At 38.9% G+C, this 20,004-nt stretch overlaps 1 protein-coding gene across 1 annotated transcript in view; it reads right to left on the bottom strand.

Moving 5' to 3' along the window:
- tent4b (terminal nucleotidyltransferase 4B) overlaps window positions 1–18,890 on the bottom strand; it is a 28,719-nt gene extending 9,829 nt beyond the window's left edge. Inside the window, exons 1-2 of the mRNA XM_085251020.1 lie at window positions 17,970–18,890; window positions 2,069–2,192 (exon numbers count right to left, since the gene is read on the bottom strand). Of these exons, the coding sequence (XP_085107146.1) occupies window positions 2,069–2,192; window positions 17,970–18,505 (660 nt within the window). The 5' untranslated portion in view covers window positions 18,506–18,890. The remainder of the gene's footprint in view (window positions 1–2,068; window positions 2,193–17,969) is intronic.
- Window positions 18,891–20,004: the final 1,114 nt, after the last annotated feature.

Here is a 20,004-nt window from a genome sequence, read left to right as displayed (position 1 = left end):
GACCACAATTGGGACAGTGTTGTGCTCCTCATTTAGGAGCTGCTATTCCCAGGGCAGACACACTTTGAAGCACACTGCTCTATCAGCAGGATCAAAGTCAGCGGGTACAATAATGCCTGAGGTGGCAGTAATAAAATGACCCAAACAGTACTGTGCAGCAGCGAGATAACAGAAAACAGGATGCTTTATAAAAGCCTGACGCCTGTAGCCATTAGCTACATCACAAACAGCCTGATTAGTATTGTAAACCAACACTGGTATCTGACAGTTACAGGTCCTTCTCAAAAAAAATTAGCATATTGTGATAAAGTTCATTATTTTCTGTAATGTACTGATAAACATTAGACTTTCATATATTTCAGATTCATTACACACAACTGAAGTAGTTCAAGCCTGTCATTGTTTTAATATTGATGATTTTGGCATACAGCTAATGAAAACCCAAAATTCCTATCTCAAAAAATTAGCATATCATGAAAAGGTCCTCTAAACGAGTAAGACACAGAAAGAAATTTCTGAACGAATAGGCTGCTCCCAGAGGGCTGTATCAAGTCACCTAAGTGGGAAGTCTGTGGGAAGGAAAAAGTGTGGCAGAAAACGCTGCACAACGAGAAGAGGTGACCGGACCCTGAGGAAGATTGTGGAGAAGGACCGATTCCAGACCTTGGGGGACCTGCGGAAGCAGTAGAGTCTGGAGTAGAAACATCCAGAGCCACCGTGTACAGGTATGTGCAGGAAATGGGCTGGTGCCGCATTCCCCAGGTAAAGCCACTTTTGAACCAGAAACAGCGGCAGAAGCGCCTGACCTGGGCTACAGAGAAGCAGCACTGGACTGTTACTCAGTGGTCCAAAGTACTTTTTTCGGATGAAAGCAACTTTTGCATGTCATTCGGAAATCAAGATGCCATCAAGAGTCTGGAGGAAGACTGGGGAGAGGGAAATGCCAAAATGCCTGAAGTCCCGTGTCAAGTACCCACAGTCAGTGATGGTCTGGGGTGCCATGTCAGCTGCTGGTGTTGGTCCACTGTGTTTTATCAAGGGCAGGGTCAATGCAGCTAGCTATCAGGAGATTTTGGAGCACTTCATGCTTCCATCTGCTGAAAAGCTTTATGGAGATGAAGATTTCATTTTTCAGCACGACCTGGCACCTGCTTACAGTGCCAAAACCACTGGTAAATGGTTTACTGACCATGGTATTACTGTGCTCAATTGGCCTGCCAACTCTCCTGACCTGAACCCCATAGAGAATCTGTGGGATACACTCTGGATGAGCTTAAGGCCGCTATCGAAGCATCCTGGGCCTCCATAACACCTCAGCAGTGCCACAGGCTGATTGCCTCCATGCCACGCCGCATTGAAGCAGTCATTTCCGCAAAAGGATTCCCGACCAAGTTTTGAGTGCATAACTGAACATAATTATTTGAAGGTTGACTTTTTTTGTATTAAAAACACTTTTCTTTTATTGGTCGGATGAAATATGCTAAGTTTTTGAGATAGGAAATTTGGGTTTTCATGAGCTGTATGCCAAAATCATCAATATTAAAACGATAAAAGGCTCGAACTACTTCAGTTGTGTGTAATGAATCTGAAATATATGAAAGTCTAATGTTTATCAGTACATTACAGAAAATAATGCACTTTATCACAATACGCTAATTTTTTTGAGAAGGACCTGTATAAGTTACAGAGACCACTGTGTCAAAGGTAGTATGGCCATAGAGCTCGGTCTCTGTCAGCATTTGACTCCACAAAGTACTTTGCAATAAAAGCTATTTGCAGAAACTGTCCTTTTCAAGCACTTCCTTAAAATTCACTTAAGAAAGCATGTTAAAGGTTTTCACTGTGTTACAAATCATTTATTTGTGCAAAAAATAAAATAAGATACGGTAAAATAGACATTAGATAGCTTTCAGATTAAAGCTAATAATCTGAAGTGGTGCTTTCACTGACAAACCCCACAAGTGGATTTTTTCCCCCAAAAAATAAATCTATTATCTCTCAATATCCAAACCAACATTCTGCCTAAAGAAAACTTTTGCAGTTGTTAGGGTTTAAGAATAAAATATACCTCAGCACTTGGCCACAAGTCATGGATGACTTCCTTGATTCTGTCCACCACCTCCAGTCTCATTTTCTCTTCCTCTGGCCGTGGGGAGATGTAGTTATAGAAGTCTATAATCTCCTCATGTAGCCTGTAGAGAACAAAACAGTGCTGTCAAAAATAGTGGAAGAATACCAGACTGAAATAAAACTTAAAATATAAGGTATCATTATTTAAAAAAAAAAAAAAAAAATTTAATCTAAAGTTTAGTCATTACTGCATGAAATCTTACTCCATCTGGTTGTTTGTGACAGTACAGCAGTACAATAATATATCATATAGGACATATGCATCCAAATCCATATACCAGTTAAGTAGAGGCAAAGAATGAAAATAAAAATGCAGAAACCACCACAAAATTTGTGTTTAAAAAAAAAAAAAAACCAAAAAAAAAAAAAACCACACACACCACACAGCAACAACAGTTAAAAATACATTACTAAAAGTAATTAGTAAAAGTCTAATGCCAAAAACAAAAGGTAAAATTTCGCTCATTGGGTTGAACCATTCTGGGATCCTCTGACAGTAGCATTGCAAATATGTAATGCCAGGAAAAGGATATAACTAGCAGCAGTGTTTCTGCATATAAGCTTTAGTTGCTGAAAATCCAAATGAGAGTATGATCTCCAGGCAAATTATTATAATATTTGAACAGTTTTTGCAAGGACAATTGTTTAGAAGATGCAAGCACTGTATTCATGCACATTTTGCAGTGAGCAGGCCAAAAATTAAAGACAACTCAGCAGGCTGGATCCAAAGACTTGACCTTCCCTTGGCAAATAAATTCATGCTTATCAGTACAATCAAAAAAATAGAAAATAAATAAATAAAATTTTTTGACTGAATTTCATATTATGACAGAGCATACGAGTTGCCTAATGGTGGTGTTCTGAGACACGTAATATCTGGGTGTTATTCCTCCAAATAGCATGCGAGTTTTAGTCTTCCAAAAATAACATAACTAGTGGTGTTTTAAGTTTAAAGCCAACCATTTATATTTGGTAAACTGTCAGGCAGCGTAAAAACAACAGGAACCTCTACAGTGCATATGTCCGTTTAAAAGAAAAAGGGGGAAAGTAGTAAGGGCTAAGCTTTTGTCCTTGGAATGGGTCACTTTGTCCACGTGTGTTGACATTTTCACTGACCAGTCATGTCTACATACACATAAGGAGAGACAAGTTTGTGTGCAGACAATTGACACACATTAGGCCAAAATTAACCAATTCATATTAGACAGTGATACCAGTAAAGAAAAAGCATATGACAGCTGGTATTGCTGACTGTTGTTTAGATTCCACTCCAAAGAGCTTGTGTGTGTCATCTTACTGGGGCTTTATACATCAAGCTCTCCTCACCTGATAGTTAAGGAAACTGAGCCTCACCTTCATCATTTCTTGTTTTCAGAAACTTAACTGTACCTACAATGCAGAACTCTCTCCCCCTTTAGTCAAATACCATCTTGATGTCCTTAAACTAACCCCTGATTTGCTGGACAAAAACATTGTGTGTACAAATTAACAGTTAATCTAAACACAAAAAGATGGCTACTTAAAATAATAATAACAATAATCATAATTAATTATAAAGTAGGCACTCCTATTTTATTAATTAAGACAATTTTATGAAACACCCCAAACTCTGAAAGGGGCACATCATGCCCTATTCTAGATCAAAGTAGCATAGGGCATTTAACTTGAGCAATGATTAGACTAGGAAATTAAGTACACTTTTAAAATCAGGAATTCTAGTTCCATTAGCAGAGGGTCAAGTAGGATGATTTCTAAAAATATTACTATTGTTCTAACTGTGATAAATGAAAACTTTAATATTTAACTGCTATTCTTGGGTCTCAATGCTGCTCAACTGGCTGTTCGTAAGTGAACGAGTTACTGAAAATGCAAAGAAAAATTGTGGGGAGATGATACTTCTAAGTAGGGCTGGGCCATATTATACCGTTCACGGTAATACCGGTATAATGTTAGGCAACGATAGGAAAATGAAATATCGCGATAGAATGGGAGTAAAACGCGCATGCGCAGTGCCTTTGTTTTCATACGCACATGGCCGATTGAGTGAAACAGATGAACCAGAATTGGTTTGTAAAAATGGTGCAACTTCAGTGATGTGGAACTGTTTTGGTGTTTGTCCGTCAGATACACGACAAAGCACATTTTTTTGCAGAACATGCAAGCGGCCGTCGTTATTGTCGTATTTGTCGGACTAAGATGCTCTTAAATCTGGGAGTAATCTGGATCCTAAACTCCGTATGCTTTTGGTCAAACGAACACTGCAGCATCACTGAGAGTTAAAAACTGTCTAAATTCTTTCATCTTTAATAAAACGATCAGCATTGCTGCTTTACCAGGTGTAACTAAGAAGTTTAACTTCCAGGCATCCATGAAAACAAAATTTATTACATTTAACGGAGTTAGAAGTTAGCAGGAAGCTAGCGGAAGTTAGCTCGCTAGTTACCTAAGCATGATATTGCATGTTCTGACTGAGAGATTTCTGAAAAAATTCAAACGTACACCTCTGCTATCACTTCCAACATAAATGAAGACAGGAAACTAAACAGCAGTGACGTTTGTAGGGTTACTGAAGTTGGACTAGTTGGTATATAATGATGTGCTACGTAATCGCTAGCGACACAGCTATGTTAGCATAACATAAACAGTGAAGCTGGAGGACGAACACTAACACTTTTCCACTTATAAAAGTTAATGTGAAGGTTCTTCATGGTTAGAGACAAATGCAATCGCATGGCAGGATGCTGTAAACGGACCAAACTTCAGTCAGGAGAACAACTGAAATAATCCATCCACAATATGAGGTTAGTCATTAATATACTGCAACAAAATGGGAATAGAGCAGCTGCCAGAGAATTCAACATTAATGAATCAATGGTACAGAAGTGGAGGAAGCAAGAAGAATGAGTTTAATAAAGTTTGATTTATCTGACTGCTTTGTTTCGCTTAATATGCCTTATAATCCCGTGCACCTTATGGTACGAAAAATACGTACTGCACACTGCAGTTTAATGTTGCAAAGCACTTCTTTTTAACTTCAGTGGATATTATACATGGTTATGCTCAGGATGTGTCAGCTTTCAGCAAGGAATTTGCATTTGCACTGTTACATTTTTATAAAGCTTTAATGTACATAAAAACCAGCTTCTTGTTTAAGTGAAAATAAATGGAAGGTTGTCTTTTTGCGCTAGTAATGTTGTGGAGTTGTATTTTGTCTCGCATCAATTATATCGTCAGTTATATCGTTATTGCAAATTTTCAAATATATATATCGTGATAAATATTTTTGGCCATATCGCCCTGCTCTACTTCTAAGTAATACTAACTGAAAACTGATTACCACTATGGGCAGATAAAGACAAGACAAGATCCCCAAAGCAATTTTTTCTCCCCAGAAAAGCATGCTGATATTACATCTGTCACAAAGATGCTTCCATTAGCTGGAAGGACGGTTTCATCTTAAAGAAAGCTTCAGACTGCTGACCTCAAATACAGAAATAAAGTGAACAGAATGGCTTCATTTAGTTTCATTCGCTTCCTTCTTTCACATCAAACATGTTACTGCTGTTTGCATCTTCCTTCTGAAAAGTTTGATAACCTTAAGTGCAGGTTTTTATGCAGAACACAAGCTGGTACCACATACAATTCATTTCTTTTGGACATCCAAGAATGCAAATAGTTGTTTGGTTTTTTTTGCCCCACCCTCCAATGACGCTGGAGAAATTTCAGCCTCAATCACACACTAAGTTTCATTTAAGGGTAAACAGAAACTGAAAAGCTCCAATCTGCATTACAGAAGAATTACTTTTAATCTCATGGTTTAGAGAACACACGTCACCATGGCTTCATTCAGGATACCTAAAAATAGGTCAAGTTAAATTAACCTCTGTCAAATGCATTCTCAACAGAACATTGATGTCAAGCAGTTTCACTTACCAACAGCACCACTAGGTTTCATTTTACAGCAAACAGTACTACTGCTTCCTTGTTTTCAAGTGATGAGAGCACACATTTAAAAACAAATAATGAATTCCTCCTCTGGCCTCACCTTCTAGGATCAAATTACATCCCAGTCCTCTGGCCTGCCTGACTTGAAAGCTTCAGGACCCTTGGTACCATTTATCACATAATCCCACTTGCCTATATCACTGTGGTGTTACATAACCTAGAAGAGCAGCTTTCCAGAGAGCTGAGACTTGGAGAGAAGTCTAACACTTTCCTCCAACAAGCTTATTCTAGTGTTTGAAATGTTGCCAGTCATGTTTATTCCCAATTGCTGCCTCTAACATTAGTGCTGCTTCATTTTAAACCAGTTGTGTTTTGTACTCTAATGTAATTTGGTCAATATGTATGAATAAAATATGAATGGAGCAGAGCTGCTTAGGAGCAATGTTGAATTTTCTTCTGACACCACTTTTTGACTCCCCAGTAAGGCTGTTCGATATAACATATATATATCGGATGACGATATAAAAACGTCTATCGTTTCATTTTACGCTATCGTTTGTTTCGTGGTGTCGCAAAATAAACTGTTTACGGCAATATTTTTTCATCGTTTTGATGGTCACTGTAGTGGCTATATTCAAGTTCTCTCTTTCTCTTATATTTAATATACTACAGACGGACAAGCGCCTGTTTTTATGCGTTGTTGTTAGCAACAACGACGGTAAAACCAACGCGTGTCCGCTTGTTTATTTTACATATAAACCTTTCACAATAAAGCTCAAGATCCTGTTGAGACTTTTCAAAATAAACTGAATCACGTGAAAGAGTATGCAGAGTATTTACGGATGAAAAGCAAAAAAAGACCCGTCAGGTGCTAAAAAATAAACCTTAGACTCAAACGTTAGAACAGGCTTTTCCCCGCAGCAGGCTGTGTAATAAATACTCAAAGAAAACGGCGGCCATTAAATTTATGTCTAAAAATGTATCGTTACATGCATCGGTTAAAACACTCGACTCCAGGTACACGACACCCAGCTGGAAACACTTCACACAAGTCGAGCTGCCCGAGATTCACAGAAAATGTTAAATTTTTGTGATTTATATCGTTATCGGGACGATAGATGTCTTATATCGGGATAAGAGATTTTGGTCATATCGCACAGCCCTACTCCCCAGAGTACTGGAATTGACTTTGTGTCGGTCTGAGGAATTAAAGCAGTGCTTTTACTAATCATTTCATTTATAAAAATAGAAAAAAAAAAAACTATGAAAACAGTCTGTGATAGCTGAAAGCACAGTCAAAGGTCTAGTTTTCACCAATCGCACTTAAAAAGCTAAATATTACTATAAAAGTTCAAACAAATCTTAGAAAACATTTAAAAATGTTTTACTTTCTATCAAATGATTGGTTGGTGACTGCAATTCAACGTGTAGGTCCCCAGGTGTCCAGCACCATTAGGCAATGTCATGTATGTATGGGGGGGTATGGCAACATATGTGCCCTAATCAGTGAAATTCACGATATTGCTCCACAATAATCAAAATATCTTCCCAGTCAGTTAAATCACATTTGAAATGATTTATCACAGCGGAAGAGACAGAGCTCTGAGCTCTTAACCGCATAACAAATGATGTTTTAAATGTTATATACCTATGTGGTATGTGACTTTTGTTGCCATGATGCCAGGTCTCTCTTGGAAATGAGATTTTTAATCTCAATGAGATTTTTTTTACCTGGATAAATAAAGGAATAATAATAATAATAATAATAATAATAATAAATAGAAAATGAGAAGCAATGAGTAACCATTTCCCTCAAAGCCTACAGAGATTAAAACATCAGTGATCAGGCAGTGATTCAGTGCAGGAGCAGGACTGACAGGTCAGAGGTAAGGATGAAAAACTTGGCAGCTTAAGTTTCAAATTGCTGACAGTGAGGGTGAGACTTGACACAGCACAGCTTGAGTTGAGTTGCTGAACTTGGTTGGCTTCATTCCCCACTAAACTTGGCACAAATCACAAGGACTCAGTTTATGCATTAAAATTTATACTCGAAAACAAGACTGTACACTCCAACCAAATGCACTTTTTTTTTTATGCATACTTGAATGTTTTTGTAAATAAATTCCTGTAAAAGGGGCTATACTTCATGAGGACACACCCTGTCCAGGAGGCATAATAGGGCCTTCTGGTGGTTGGAAAAATAATTCCAAGTCAAACATGGAGAGCAAAAGGTATAACAAGCAAAGCAAATGATATATATATATATATCTCTATCTATCTATCTATCTATCTATCTATCTATATATATAGACCAGAGGTAAGACAGAAAAATTAGGGTAGAGATGCAGGATTGGGTGTGGTGCTGAAAAGCGTTCATGTGAATGAGAGCCATCTGTTAAGTTGGTGAGAATGAAGGAAAAACAGGTTACTGTCACATCACACTGAGCAACATTTACTGGATGTTCCAATAAATGTATTTACTGAAGCAAACCTTTAGAATTTAATATTTAATGGCCACTTTAAGACATTCCTGTGCCGAAAAACACCTGCTCAATGCAGTCTAGTTATGCACCAGATTAATCATGCTACAGTTCTCGCCATTTTTGTTGGTATATTTAGCCAAAACAAGTTCAAACATTATCCTTTTAGTCAAATCAAGGCTTGAAATTTGTGCTGTGCCAACCTTTGCAACAAAGGGTTCCATGCACATCTACAGCAACGTTACATGACACTGCTGTGTCTATGAAATGACATCTTCAACAACAGTAGCTTTGAACTGACGGGGATGCCTGGAGGCAAACCAGTCGCATTACACACAGCGTTGCTAAATGAGGACGAGCACAAACAGAAGTAGACGCGTCAGTGTCACACAGATGGCATATTCATTAATGTTTCATCAATGAACTGATCCGGTGGTAAATGTTGGCCACTGGGACAACACAGCTCCAGTTACACAAAAGCCCACACACTGCTGACTAAGTGTGACAGGCCTGGGTACACCTGAATGATGTACCAGGGTGCTATGGTCTAAATAGGAATAGCTACACCAGAAACCTGATATAGTCCAGGATAGTAGTTGGAGCTTGAAAATCACTCTAATCATCATGTTTAAAAATAAATAAAGTTACAATGGTTGATGCTCATATTAAGGATGTGTGCAACTAATGTTTAAAATGCTGCTGCCCTGGCTAGTCATCAAATACAATCCAGGAGTACTTCTGCTAGTTGCAAACATGTGGACAAACCAGCACAGTTTTGCAGTACTTTGATGTAAAAGAACAGATGCAGCAGTCTCAGTGTAAACTCAACCACATGATTGTTAACCATGCGTTTTCTAGCTTTTAGACTAGGTCTTCAGTCCTCTGTTAGTTGAAACAGTCACCAGGAAAATCTCTATATCAATCACTGTGATAGGTTTAAATAATGAGTTCTGTGTATTTACCACCAAAATTCAGGGTCCTCTAAGCACTCAGTTTCAGACAGTCAACTCGTACCAGGCTGTTAGCATAGAAAGTCTACCCATTTGCTGATCAAACCTTCTATTCGCAATGAGCAATAAGAAAATCAACTTAAAAGAAGAGGAGCTAAAACGCCTCGCTTTAAATAAATAGGGCTCCATTTTTAACTGTCAGCCATGCAAAGCTCACCTACAACAGTGCAATAAACAGAAAATGGTAATAAAATGTTTGGGTGGCTGTTTTTCCTTGTTTTGTTTTTTTAAACTACTAATAGACAAGAGTCAGTTACGATCTTTCCTTTGGAAAATACTGTTTTACAAGTTCACTGCATCGCACTGGAACACAGGAAGTTTCCATAGGACTGGAAGAGAGAAGAAAAAAGGGAAAAAAACAACTACATTCCTCACTACACATGGGAAGACAGTATGACCAGCTGCCCACACGTGCTGTTCAGAGTGGGCCCGTTTTACATGGTATTCACAGGACACGCATAAGGCTTCTTTCTCACTACAAGCTTACACACTTTGGCTGACAGCCAGCCAGTAAGCAGAGAAAGAAAAAGGAGAGGGTGACATGGATGTCAAAGCCAGCAGAAACTAGATGAACCACAGCTCCACTAACAGAGTTTTAGTCACAGAGGCACTGTCTATGGGTGTCCTAGGGTCATATAAATATCTAAAAAAAATAGATGCAGTAAATGGTAATAAAACAATATGGTGAGTCAACTCATTAGTGAACTATTAACCACACATTTAATTAGCTTGTAAGAGATGTACTCTATAACTGGAGCCCTCAGCTAAGGTGAAAACTATGGTCAGGTTTGACATGAGGGTTGTTTATTTTTGTTTTACTCTTTCATTTCTGTGTCGTGGCCGTGGGCATGCACAAACATATCCAAAATATTAAACACAAATTCAGTTAACTTCAAATGCAATGAACTTGGTACCTTAACGTCTACTTAAATGCCTCTGGACTACTTGCATTAGCTATAAATCTTTGTTACTATGACTTGCTATTTCAGATGTTTTGTCTCCCATGTTTGGAAATGCCATTTAAGTTAACAAAAATGGACACATGTAGTATAGCAAGCTTAATTTTAAGATCGTCAAAACAAAATAATCTGCATTTAAAGACTCCTTTTTGCATTTTTTAAAGCAGGTTTCATCTTTTTACTTTACAGCAGTGAATTTTTTGCCCCAACCTAAAAGCTCAAATCACCATTTTGTTCAGGTAGAGTAATGATGGGAAGAGGGCTTTCAGTAAAGTTTACCAATTGACAGGAAGTAAAGCAACATTTCCACAGTTGAATCTGTGGAAGAATCATGAACAGTTACTTTGGTCTTGAGAGCCCTCAGAATCTCTCACCCAGTTTACTGTCTGTAGCATGCTACAGTTTGCGATTAGCTATGGCTCTCTATTACTTTCTAGTTACTACTGTGTAGGTCTCCCAAGGCATGCAAGTTTACTGCCAACTGGGGCCGTCTGCACAAGCAAACTTTTCACAGTTGGGGCAGATGAGCACTTGGCCTTTTGAGAACAGCTATATAATCAAAACACCTATTAGTCTGGGCATAAAACGTCCTACCAGATCACAATGTGTCCTCCACCCTCCTCACTGATTCAATTGCTTCTTTTTTTCCCCCCTTTTGTTTTTTTAGTTTTGTTTTAATTTAACAGTCAAGGGCAAAGCCATTTTAGTCAACACAATCACCACAGTACAACACTACTGACCAAAACAATTATGATTATGAATTTACTAGAGTCACGCAGCCTTGTAATCTAATAAAACTACCTATCACTTTGAATTCTAACATCATGTCCCTGCTGTAAATGACTAACCTTGAGACATTATCTACACAATAAAAAGCACAACATGTGTTCTGCAGGACAGAAAAAGGCCACAGTTCTACCATCTACACTTACTTCCTGTGACCATATCAAGAATCTAAATAGCTGTTCTACATGACTAGAAAATTAGGTGGAAACACTCCCTTCAAGCTCCTAATCTGATTGGATGGACAGAAAGGGCTCAGGTTTCACTCTCAAGTGGGTTGGCTTTGTTTAATGGAAGTAAGGCCGTGTGGAGCATGTAAACACTGATCCATTGCCATCAAGAGGCAGGCTGCTTGCTTGGACCATTTAAGTTCCAGAAAACCTGGAGGAGCGCCAAACACAAATAAGCACATGCCTCTGCCTCTCTAGCCAACCCACATGCCCAAATATAGTGTACAGATTGTCCCATGGAAAAATGCACTACCATATTGCTCTGTTTTGCCATTTTCAAATACCAAAAATGCAACAGTGATTCTCTGGTTTACATACGCCTGCTGCCCAAAACATTGACAAGACAGATTTGGGAAAAAGAATCTAAAGCATGTCACTGCACAGGGGGGCAAAAATGGCAAAAAAATTTGGCTGGTCACAGACTAAAACCAGACAGGAATCCCAGTAAAAGCTTGAGTGGAATTTTTTATTTTAAAAGTGTTTTGTTTTTTGTTTTTTTTTAAAACTTCTTTACCTTCTTCTTAAAAAAATCAAAAGGTGAAGAACTGAAATGCTCATTTTCCACTTTTGCCTTATGCCACTCTGTAAAGGAAAATTTGTGTGCCTATTCCTACACTACATTCTGGGTACACAACCAACAGCCCATAACGAAATAACTAAGACACTAGATCTTAGTAGAATCCTGACTGGAGAAGAGGGCTTGAAGGAGAAAAGGATGAACCAAAATGACACCAACAGTAGCCACAGTGGGCAGTTTATGTTGTTTGTTGTTTTGTTTATTAAAAAACAAAACAACAACAAAATGCTCAGGTACAATATAGACTATGGGTCCGTTCTTCGTACCTCGCTTACTACATCCAAGATCAAATGACACATCCAAGATCAAATCATCGCGCTAACTTTGAGCTCGCTATTCCGGTTCTCCGAACACACCTGTTGTTGACGATTAGTATAGCTGGATGAAGTAATGTGAGATCACCGGGTGGCTTAACAGGGGCTACGCATCGATAGTAGAAACATTGATCGGCAACCCTTTGATTGGTCGGCGAAAATGTCGAAGGAGTGCGCTCGGTATTTTTCGGCAGCAGAGCAAGAACTCTTGATTGAGGGATTTCAGGAGTTTCAGAGTTTAATTAAAACGCAAGGGAACACTGCAAAGGCTGCAAAAGCAAGGAGAGAGGGCTGGCAGAAAGTTGCTGACAAATTAAACTCGCAAGTAATTTAATAATAATAATAATAATAATAATAATAGATTGGATTTATATAGCGCTTTTCAAGGCACCCAAAGCGCTTTACAATACCACTATTCATTCACTCTCACATTCACACACTGGTGGAGGCAGCTACGGTTGTAGCCACAGCTGCCCTGGGGCAGACTGACAGAAGCGAGGCTGCCATATCACGCCATCGGCCCCTCTGGCCAACACCAGTAGGCAGTAGGGTAAATTTATTATATTACACTATATTATATTATATTACATTATATCCTCTTTCACATTAGAGCCACAACAGGACCCACTAGAACATGGGAACAAGTAAAAGTGAAATATAAGAATATTCTTCAGAACGGTAATATTTATCACTTATATTGCTTTTAGTCTCTTGAAAAGAGACCCTGAAATAATCTGTTTGTTTATAACAGCAACCAAGAAAAGGGCAGAGCACAAAAAGACAGGTGGTAGTCCTGCACCCCCTCGTCAACAAGTTGGTTAAGTAAATAATACCCTCACGGGAAAATCGATATCTCTCTATGAGCACACTGTCGCGCTGAGCTAAAGGATCCTGTCTATCCCGCAATATACGCTGAATTCTGAGAACTCTCCTTATCAATCTTGCACCTTCCGCAATGGGCTGCTCGCGTATACGGACAGGACATGGCTGCGACAGACTTCCCAAATCCACCTTCGCTTTTATAACCGTGGTCTCTCATCTTGATTACACGAAGTAATTTACAATTACTACTCTAAAATATGAATTACAGCTGAAATAATCAAATACATGAAATAGAATGATTAATAGTACATTTCCCTTTTTTTAGGAAATGACCTGTATGTATCTGTATGGAATCAATGAAAGGATCAAATACTGCATTATCTTTAGTTACATTGATAATATTTATTTATGGTAAAACAGTGGTAAAATATCGCTGTTGCTTTCGTATACATGAAGCGGACATACCTGAGTGGCCGCGATCTAATCTTGTTTACATAAAGTAAGCCTGCTCCCGAGCAGGTTTACACTTACGGATCTGTTGCTATGACAGCAAGTCCCGGATGAGCTTCGGAGAACCGAACGAGCCAAGATCACGCAAAATCGTCAACAATCAAATCCAGCTAACTTACTTAGCGAGGTACGAAGAGCGGACCCTATGTCTGCAAATTTCTGTGTTGAACCCACACTACCCTGTTCTCTTAAGAGCGCAGATGAAAGGCTTTAGAACAGTTTTTCACACGTGTAACCAACACTTGCTCAATATTATTATTATTATATGGCTCACTTAGATAGCTCTTACTAATCACAGATGAATCACAGAGAAGAAACTTGGAAGATTTAACATGAGTAATGCAAGATTTCTCTGGTCATGTTGGCATGATTGTCATAGCAACAGCAACTTGTAAAGGTACAACAATAAATCTTGGACTGAGACAAGCTAGCTTGCATGCTAATACATTTGTTAATAGACAGGGTGATGACTCTCCACAAGGATTCATTTTGTCTACAGTTCATCAAACTAGAAGTGCAACCACTTTATTTTCAGTATATTTTAATAACCTGATTTGACTGACCAAAGCCACACCAAATGATTTGAATAAAGCTCATCTGGTTGGCTAACACCTGTAACAGCACTTGACAAGATGAATTCTACTGGACTTTTCACTGCAAGCTCAGCAAGCAAAGCAACAAATCCATAATTCAATTCAGCAAAACTTAACATCATCCCACTAAAAGTGAAGGTGAAGATGGGGTTAACCAATGAGCATGGCTTTGGTCTGATCTTTAGAATCACCCAATTTTTATGAGAGTAGACTTAAAGTCTTACTGTGAACGAAAACTGGTGACTGAGCCTATAAATTCAAATTGTTGAAAACCTCATCAACTTCAATTGATGTTTTGCACACTCATGTCCACAGATCACATGGTATTAACTTCCACACCATTTTGTCATGGTGACAATGTAGGATCACGTGAATAAGGCATTCGGTTGCATGTGGTTGCTAGAGGTTTACTGCAGTTGCTGGGAAAATTATTACTAAAATCCCCACCCATGCACGCCTAAAGACTAGCCAGCCAGCCCCCTGGCAACCACTTGTTGCGAGGGAAAAGTTATTTCCCAACCAGTTGGTTAAATAGCAGCCTTGCGATTGCTTTGGTGACATATTGCTACAGTTGTACTTTGAATGGCAATGACGGATTGTCTAAGAAACACTGTCCAGCTACTCTCCAAGATGTAGTGAAACTGTGAAGAGGGTTCACCTTCAAAGTAAAAGCTGTGCCTTAGTAGTGTAGCCAACATTTTGCAAAATACAGAGCTTTTGCTTTGAAGGCAAGCATTCTCCTTTTCCAGTTTACCATCGTACCCTCTCAAGTTTTACTACTTCTGGGCTTAGAGTTAGTTAGTACGCTAAGATAAACATGAAACTCTATAGGCAAGTGTGCCAATCTCCAGGCAAAAAAAAAAAAAAAAAAAAAAAAAAAAAAAGGAAGAAATTGGTGAAACCAATTTCACCTAGCGACACACAGGAACTTGCCAACCAGTTGGAACATTTTTTCCCCCTACCAACCAGTGGTTGTATCACATCCAATATGCCGGCCAAATCAAGAAATGTGCACATGACATAAATAAAATAGGACAAGCGGTCTTTGAAATCCCAGGTAACTACATCTCACAGTCAAAAACAGTAGAAAAGTATAGTCTTTTTAAGCAAGAACCAATCAGCCACAAGATACTCTTCTCATGAACAACATGACCATTAATGCTAGCACCCATGACAGCAGTGCTTTTTAAAGCCACTGATTTAAAAGTATATTCCATCTGTCTGACTCAAGGTGTTGCATTAGTGTGCTCCCAGGCTACAACTCCCTAGCAACAAAACATGTATAACAAGGGATATTTTACAGTGAACCATTCACATATACAGTAGCTCTGCACATGTTCATTTTCAAAATACATTTACTGTACTGCCATACATCACATTGGCCCTGTGATTTACTACAGTATGGTTAAACAGAAAGCCTTCCGTGGTGGTTGAAGTCCGATTCTGACTCTGAGGTTCAGGTTTTAGTATTAGCCCAGCTAATCACTAAGGAATGTCCTTAAGCAAACACAGAGCTACAATATTACTATAAATGAGAATCAGCCAAAGACTAAACTCCACACTAGGGTGTTCTGCTTGTCTGCACTTGCCTAACAGAAAGGGGTGGGAAAAGAGACAAACTTCTGCTCTTTAAGAAAAAGAAAATTAAAACAGAGCCCCACCCACCAAAATATTTCCCCACAGTGATCACATCTAAAAGAAACAAATGACAAGAATGAAAAGAAAAAGGCAAAAAGTTAATATAGGCAGTCTTCTCTCATTGAGTCATGTAGTTCAATACTGTAGACTAATGCTAGAAGACTAAATGTAGTAGGTAGGAACAACAATATAAGCCCGGCAATTTAAACATGCATGCTCTCTACGGAATCAAATCTCATTCTCAGTAAATGAAGTGAGTCTCTCAAATGAAGTGATAGTATAGTTTAGTAGCTGCCAGAATCTGCTTTGTGGAAATTATGAATCAAATAACTGCTGAAGTTAGCATTAAACTCCAGTATTTTTTTCCCTTGCATATGAATAATGTTGGTACCCAAAGAGTCTTTGACCCCTCTCCAAAGGAAAAGCATTAGGACTATAATAAATATTTCAAAGACAACCAGATTTTAAGCAGGGTTTGTTTGTAAGCAGGGAAACAGACTGATTGCCATAACAATGCTATAACCATGTTGACTATCCATGAGTGCTGGTCAAAAATCACCACCAATGCCAAAAATTCTTTTAACTTGCATTTTCTTTTGCTTTCACAGTGCACTCTGTGTTAAAATACACCGTTGTTAGTGGCTAGAAATAACAGGAAAATAATTTAATTCCTTAAAAGGGGCTACAAACACTCCTTAGCTGTCCACAGACTAACAGCACTTATGATCACACTCCGCAGGCTAATAGAAATCCACAGCGACACTAACTAAAAGGCCACTTCACAACCACAATCGTAGTATAGCATCCATACAGCAGATTTGATCTACCATCAGCCCAGGTTAGCCAACCTGTTTCGAGTTGATTTGCATTCCTTCACCTTGTATTTGTCAGTGTCATGATGTTATTCTTTACCTTTGCAATTTGTCCTCTGTCATATCTTTCACCCTCTGAGCATTCTGAGTACACCAGCATTGAATGCCATTAACTGTTTGTCCTCTCTTTCTCCTTGTACTGCAGGTGTGTTTGGCTCAAGAGCAGAAGGCTTTTGATCTGCAGTTACTGACCCCCACCAACTTACTGACTTTTTATTGTACTGTTTGTCATTTCTCCATTTTCCTTCTCTTTGCTTCCCTCTCATAACCAGTTGAAGTGGTCTGTTTCTTCCAAAGGTTCGTTTCTATTAAAGGAGTTTTCGCCTCCCCACTTTCGCCTAAAGTTGTTGGTGAACGCAAACATGAACTTTACCCAGCAACAGTAATGAGTACGTATAAGAACAAGACTGGGTACACTTATCACTTAACCTAAATGATCACTATAATGTTCTAAATACTACAGAGACTCATATGGTGTTGAATATTTATCCAGAACCACGTAGAATCGAAATAATAATTAGACTGTAACAAGGAGCTGGTCATCGATATGCAAACCATAGAGCTTAACACCGACTCTAAGTCTCTGCAACTTTGGAGGGATAAAAAGCCATTCTTCCACAATATACTTCCTTATTTTGGTGTTTCATGATAGTGGCAAAGAGCACTATCAAACTTTTTTTCTTTTAACTCTGGACTGCAAAGGAGATACCATATGATTTTGGCCAAGGAGCCATGTGAACTCACGCCACTCCCACCACAGCACCTTTTCATAACCTTATATAATAGTCTTAAATAAGGTGCCTTTCAACCAAAAGTATTAAATTTTATGCTCAAATGAGCCTTAATGCAATTAGAAAACATTGCACATGGTTGCCCAACACGATAGGTGGAGCTGACAAAGTGGGTGGGGATGGGATCTGACAGCCTCAATTATCTCAGCATGCAGGTGTTCAAGTTAGGCTTTAAATAAACAAATAAATAAAACACTGCAGGTGAACACCTACTTGGGGTTGGCTTACACATTCACACCCTCATTAAGGGGTCCAATACAGTAAAATAATTTATAAAGGTTCTCTCTTTTCCAACTTCGTTAAACTCTTTCTTACCCTATAATTCCCTCCGAGTAGTTCCTTTCTTTCCATGGCGTGCCCGTGTAACCAACATATTCTTTGTTGTCACCGTTTAAGATGACACTGAATCCGAAAGTGCTAGCTTTGTTGTCCCTTTTTCTTTTGGGGGGCTGTCCGTCCGTGACTCTGCTAACAGCGACCCCGCTGCCGTGCTGTTGCTGCCCTCCTCCACCGACACCGCCCGTACCAACGACTCGGCTGTTGTGGTTGCTGTTAGTTTCGAGTGGTATGAAGTCCCCCTGTACTGTCAATTCTCCATCCCCCATCGGGGCCGACATCCCCTGAGTCTTGGCTTCTCCGATGCCGCTGCTTTTTGTATCGGGTGCCTCGTTTCCTTCTGCGACGACGGCTCCCGACACCCCGTTAACGTTAGCTTTTGGGCTCGATACAGTAGTGTAGCTGTTATTCACGTACAAGTAGCCAATTCTCTGTGTCATCTCCCAAATCTGCATCCACAGGTTGTTAGCGGGTCCACGTTGTTCTGGTTGGAACCAGGCGATCCTCGGATCCATCAAATGACACTGTAGGCAAACCGCCCCCCCGCCACCACCGAGCAATGCTCAGCTCGTGTGCAGCTAGCCAGGTCGCTGGCTAACGTTAGCTAGCCTGCTGTAGCCTCGTTATAGCTGCTGCCCGTTACTTCTAGAATCTACTTTTTTTTTAAAAGAAAAAAAAAGAAAAACAACAGGCTCCCTTGTAGTAACGATGAAGACAGTTTTCGACCCAAAAACATCCACAGCAAATAAGTCAAGAGCCTGAGTCAAGTATTAAAAACGGTAGCTCAAGCCAAAGTTGTAGCAGAAGACTGGAAAAACGTGCAGGCACCGCTGGTAGAAGTACCTCTCTGACCCTTTCCTCCAGATCGTGGGTCCCTCAATGGCGGCGTGTATATCTGTACTTCGCATGCGCGGAGCGAGTGAAAAGGGGGCGGGCAGTGTTGTTACGCAACGGACGACTATTTTTTTTGTTACATAATAGCGTCTGATTCTCCTTATTTGATTATTATAATGGGAGAAAACGTGGGAAACGCGTGACATATAGTGCATAAATAACACAACTCAATTTAGTTAATTTAAAGATAAAACTAATAATTAAACCAACTTTGAGAACAGAAACTCGGGACATATTTGAAAAAAAATTGAAAAAAAACGAATGTTTAATATAGAATTATTTATCTTATAAAATGTTAAATTGACAGGGGGAAAATTTTCAAGAAAAAAACAGCCTTCCTACTCCTTATTATTAACTTACATCTTAGCATACATACGAAACAAAACCTTATTGAGAGCCTTGCTTTTTAAAAAATAAAATTATGCTGAATGTTACAGACACCCTGGATTTTCTTTGATATTGCCTTTTCTTACCATTAATTGCACCTTTTTAAAATAATGCTAAAGAAAATACCTTCTAATTCATTCATCCATTCTGTAGTAAAAACAGACACTTTGAGCAAAGTAGACTTGTACTCATACCAATACACTGTCTAGCATCCCACTTGCTGTATGAAATCAAACACTTTACTAATTTGGGGTTGCTGATGTCAAAATTCATACTCAATTTGCTCTACAGTCATGTTATTTCACAAGTGGCAATTGTAAATACGATATGAAAAGATGGGTTTTTTTCTATTTATATGCTCCACTACATCCAAACATTGACGAAACATCAACGATTTAATGAAAAGGGCATACTTTGTTCATGTTTTGGATGACAGTGGGTGATCAAGACAAGCCATAGGCATCTCATTCAGTTTGCAGGGTGTGTGTCAAGAGGGAAAGAGAAAAGACTTGTGTTTTGGTATTCCAGTCTAATCAAGGGAGCCACAAAAACACTTTGACAACTGCCACTTCAGTTTAATCAATATATTTCTAGATACAGTTCCAAAACAAAATAATTTATTGTTTACCTTAACCAGGCATCAGTAATGAGACCTGTACATCCTCCAGATTAAATACCACCTCACATTTTTACTGGCTCAGGTAATGAGAGGGAAGAGTCTGATGGGGTTTTT

Source organism: Mchenga conophoros, linkage group LG1 (genome assembly GCF_057382185.1).
Source record: "Mchenga conophoros isolate Kocher_MC1m ecotype Shallow Benthic linkage group LG1, M_conophoros_male_GT1.1, whole genome shotgun sequence".
Classification (NCBI taxonomy): Eukaryota; Metazoa; Chordata; class Actinopteri; order Cichliformes; family Cichlidae; genus Mchenga; species Mchenga conophoros.
This window is presented reverse-complemented; position numbering and strand designations above follow the sequence as displayed.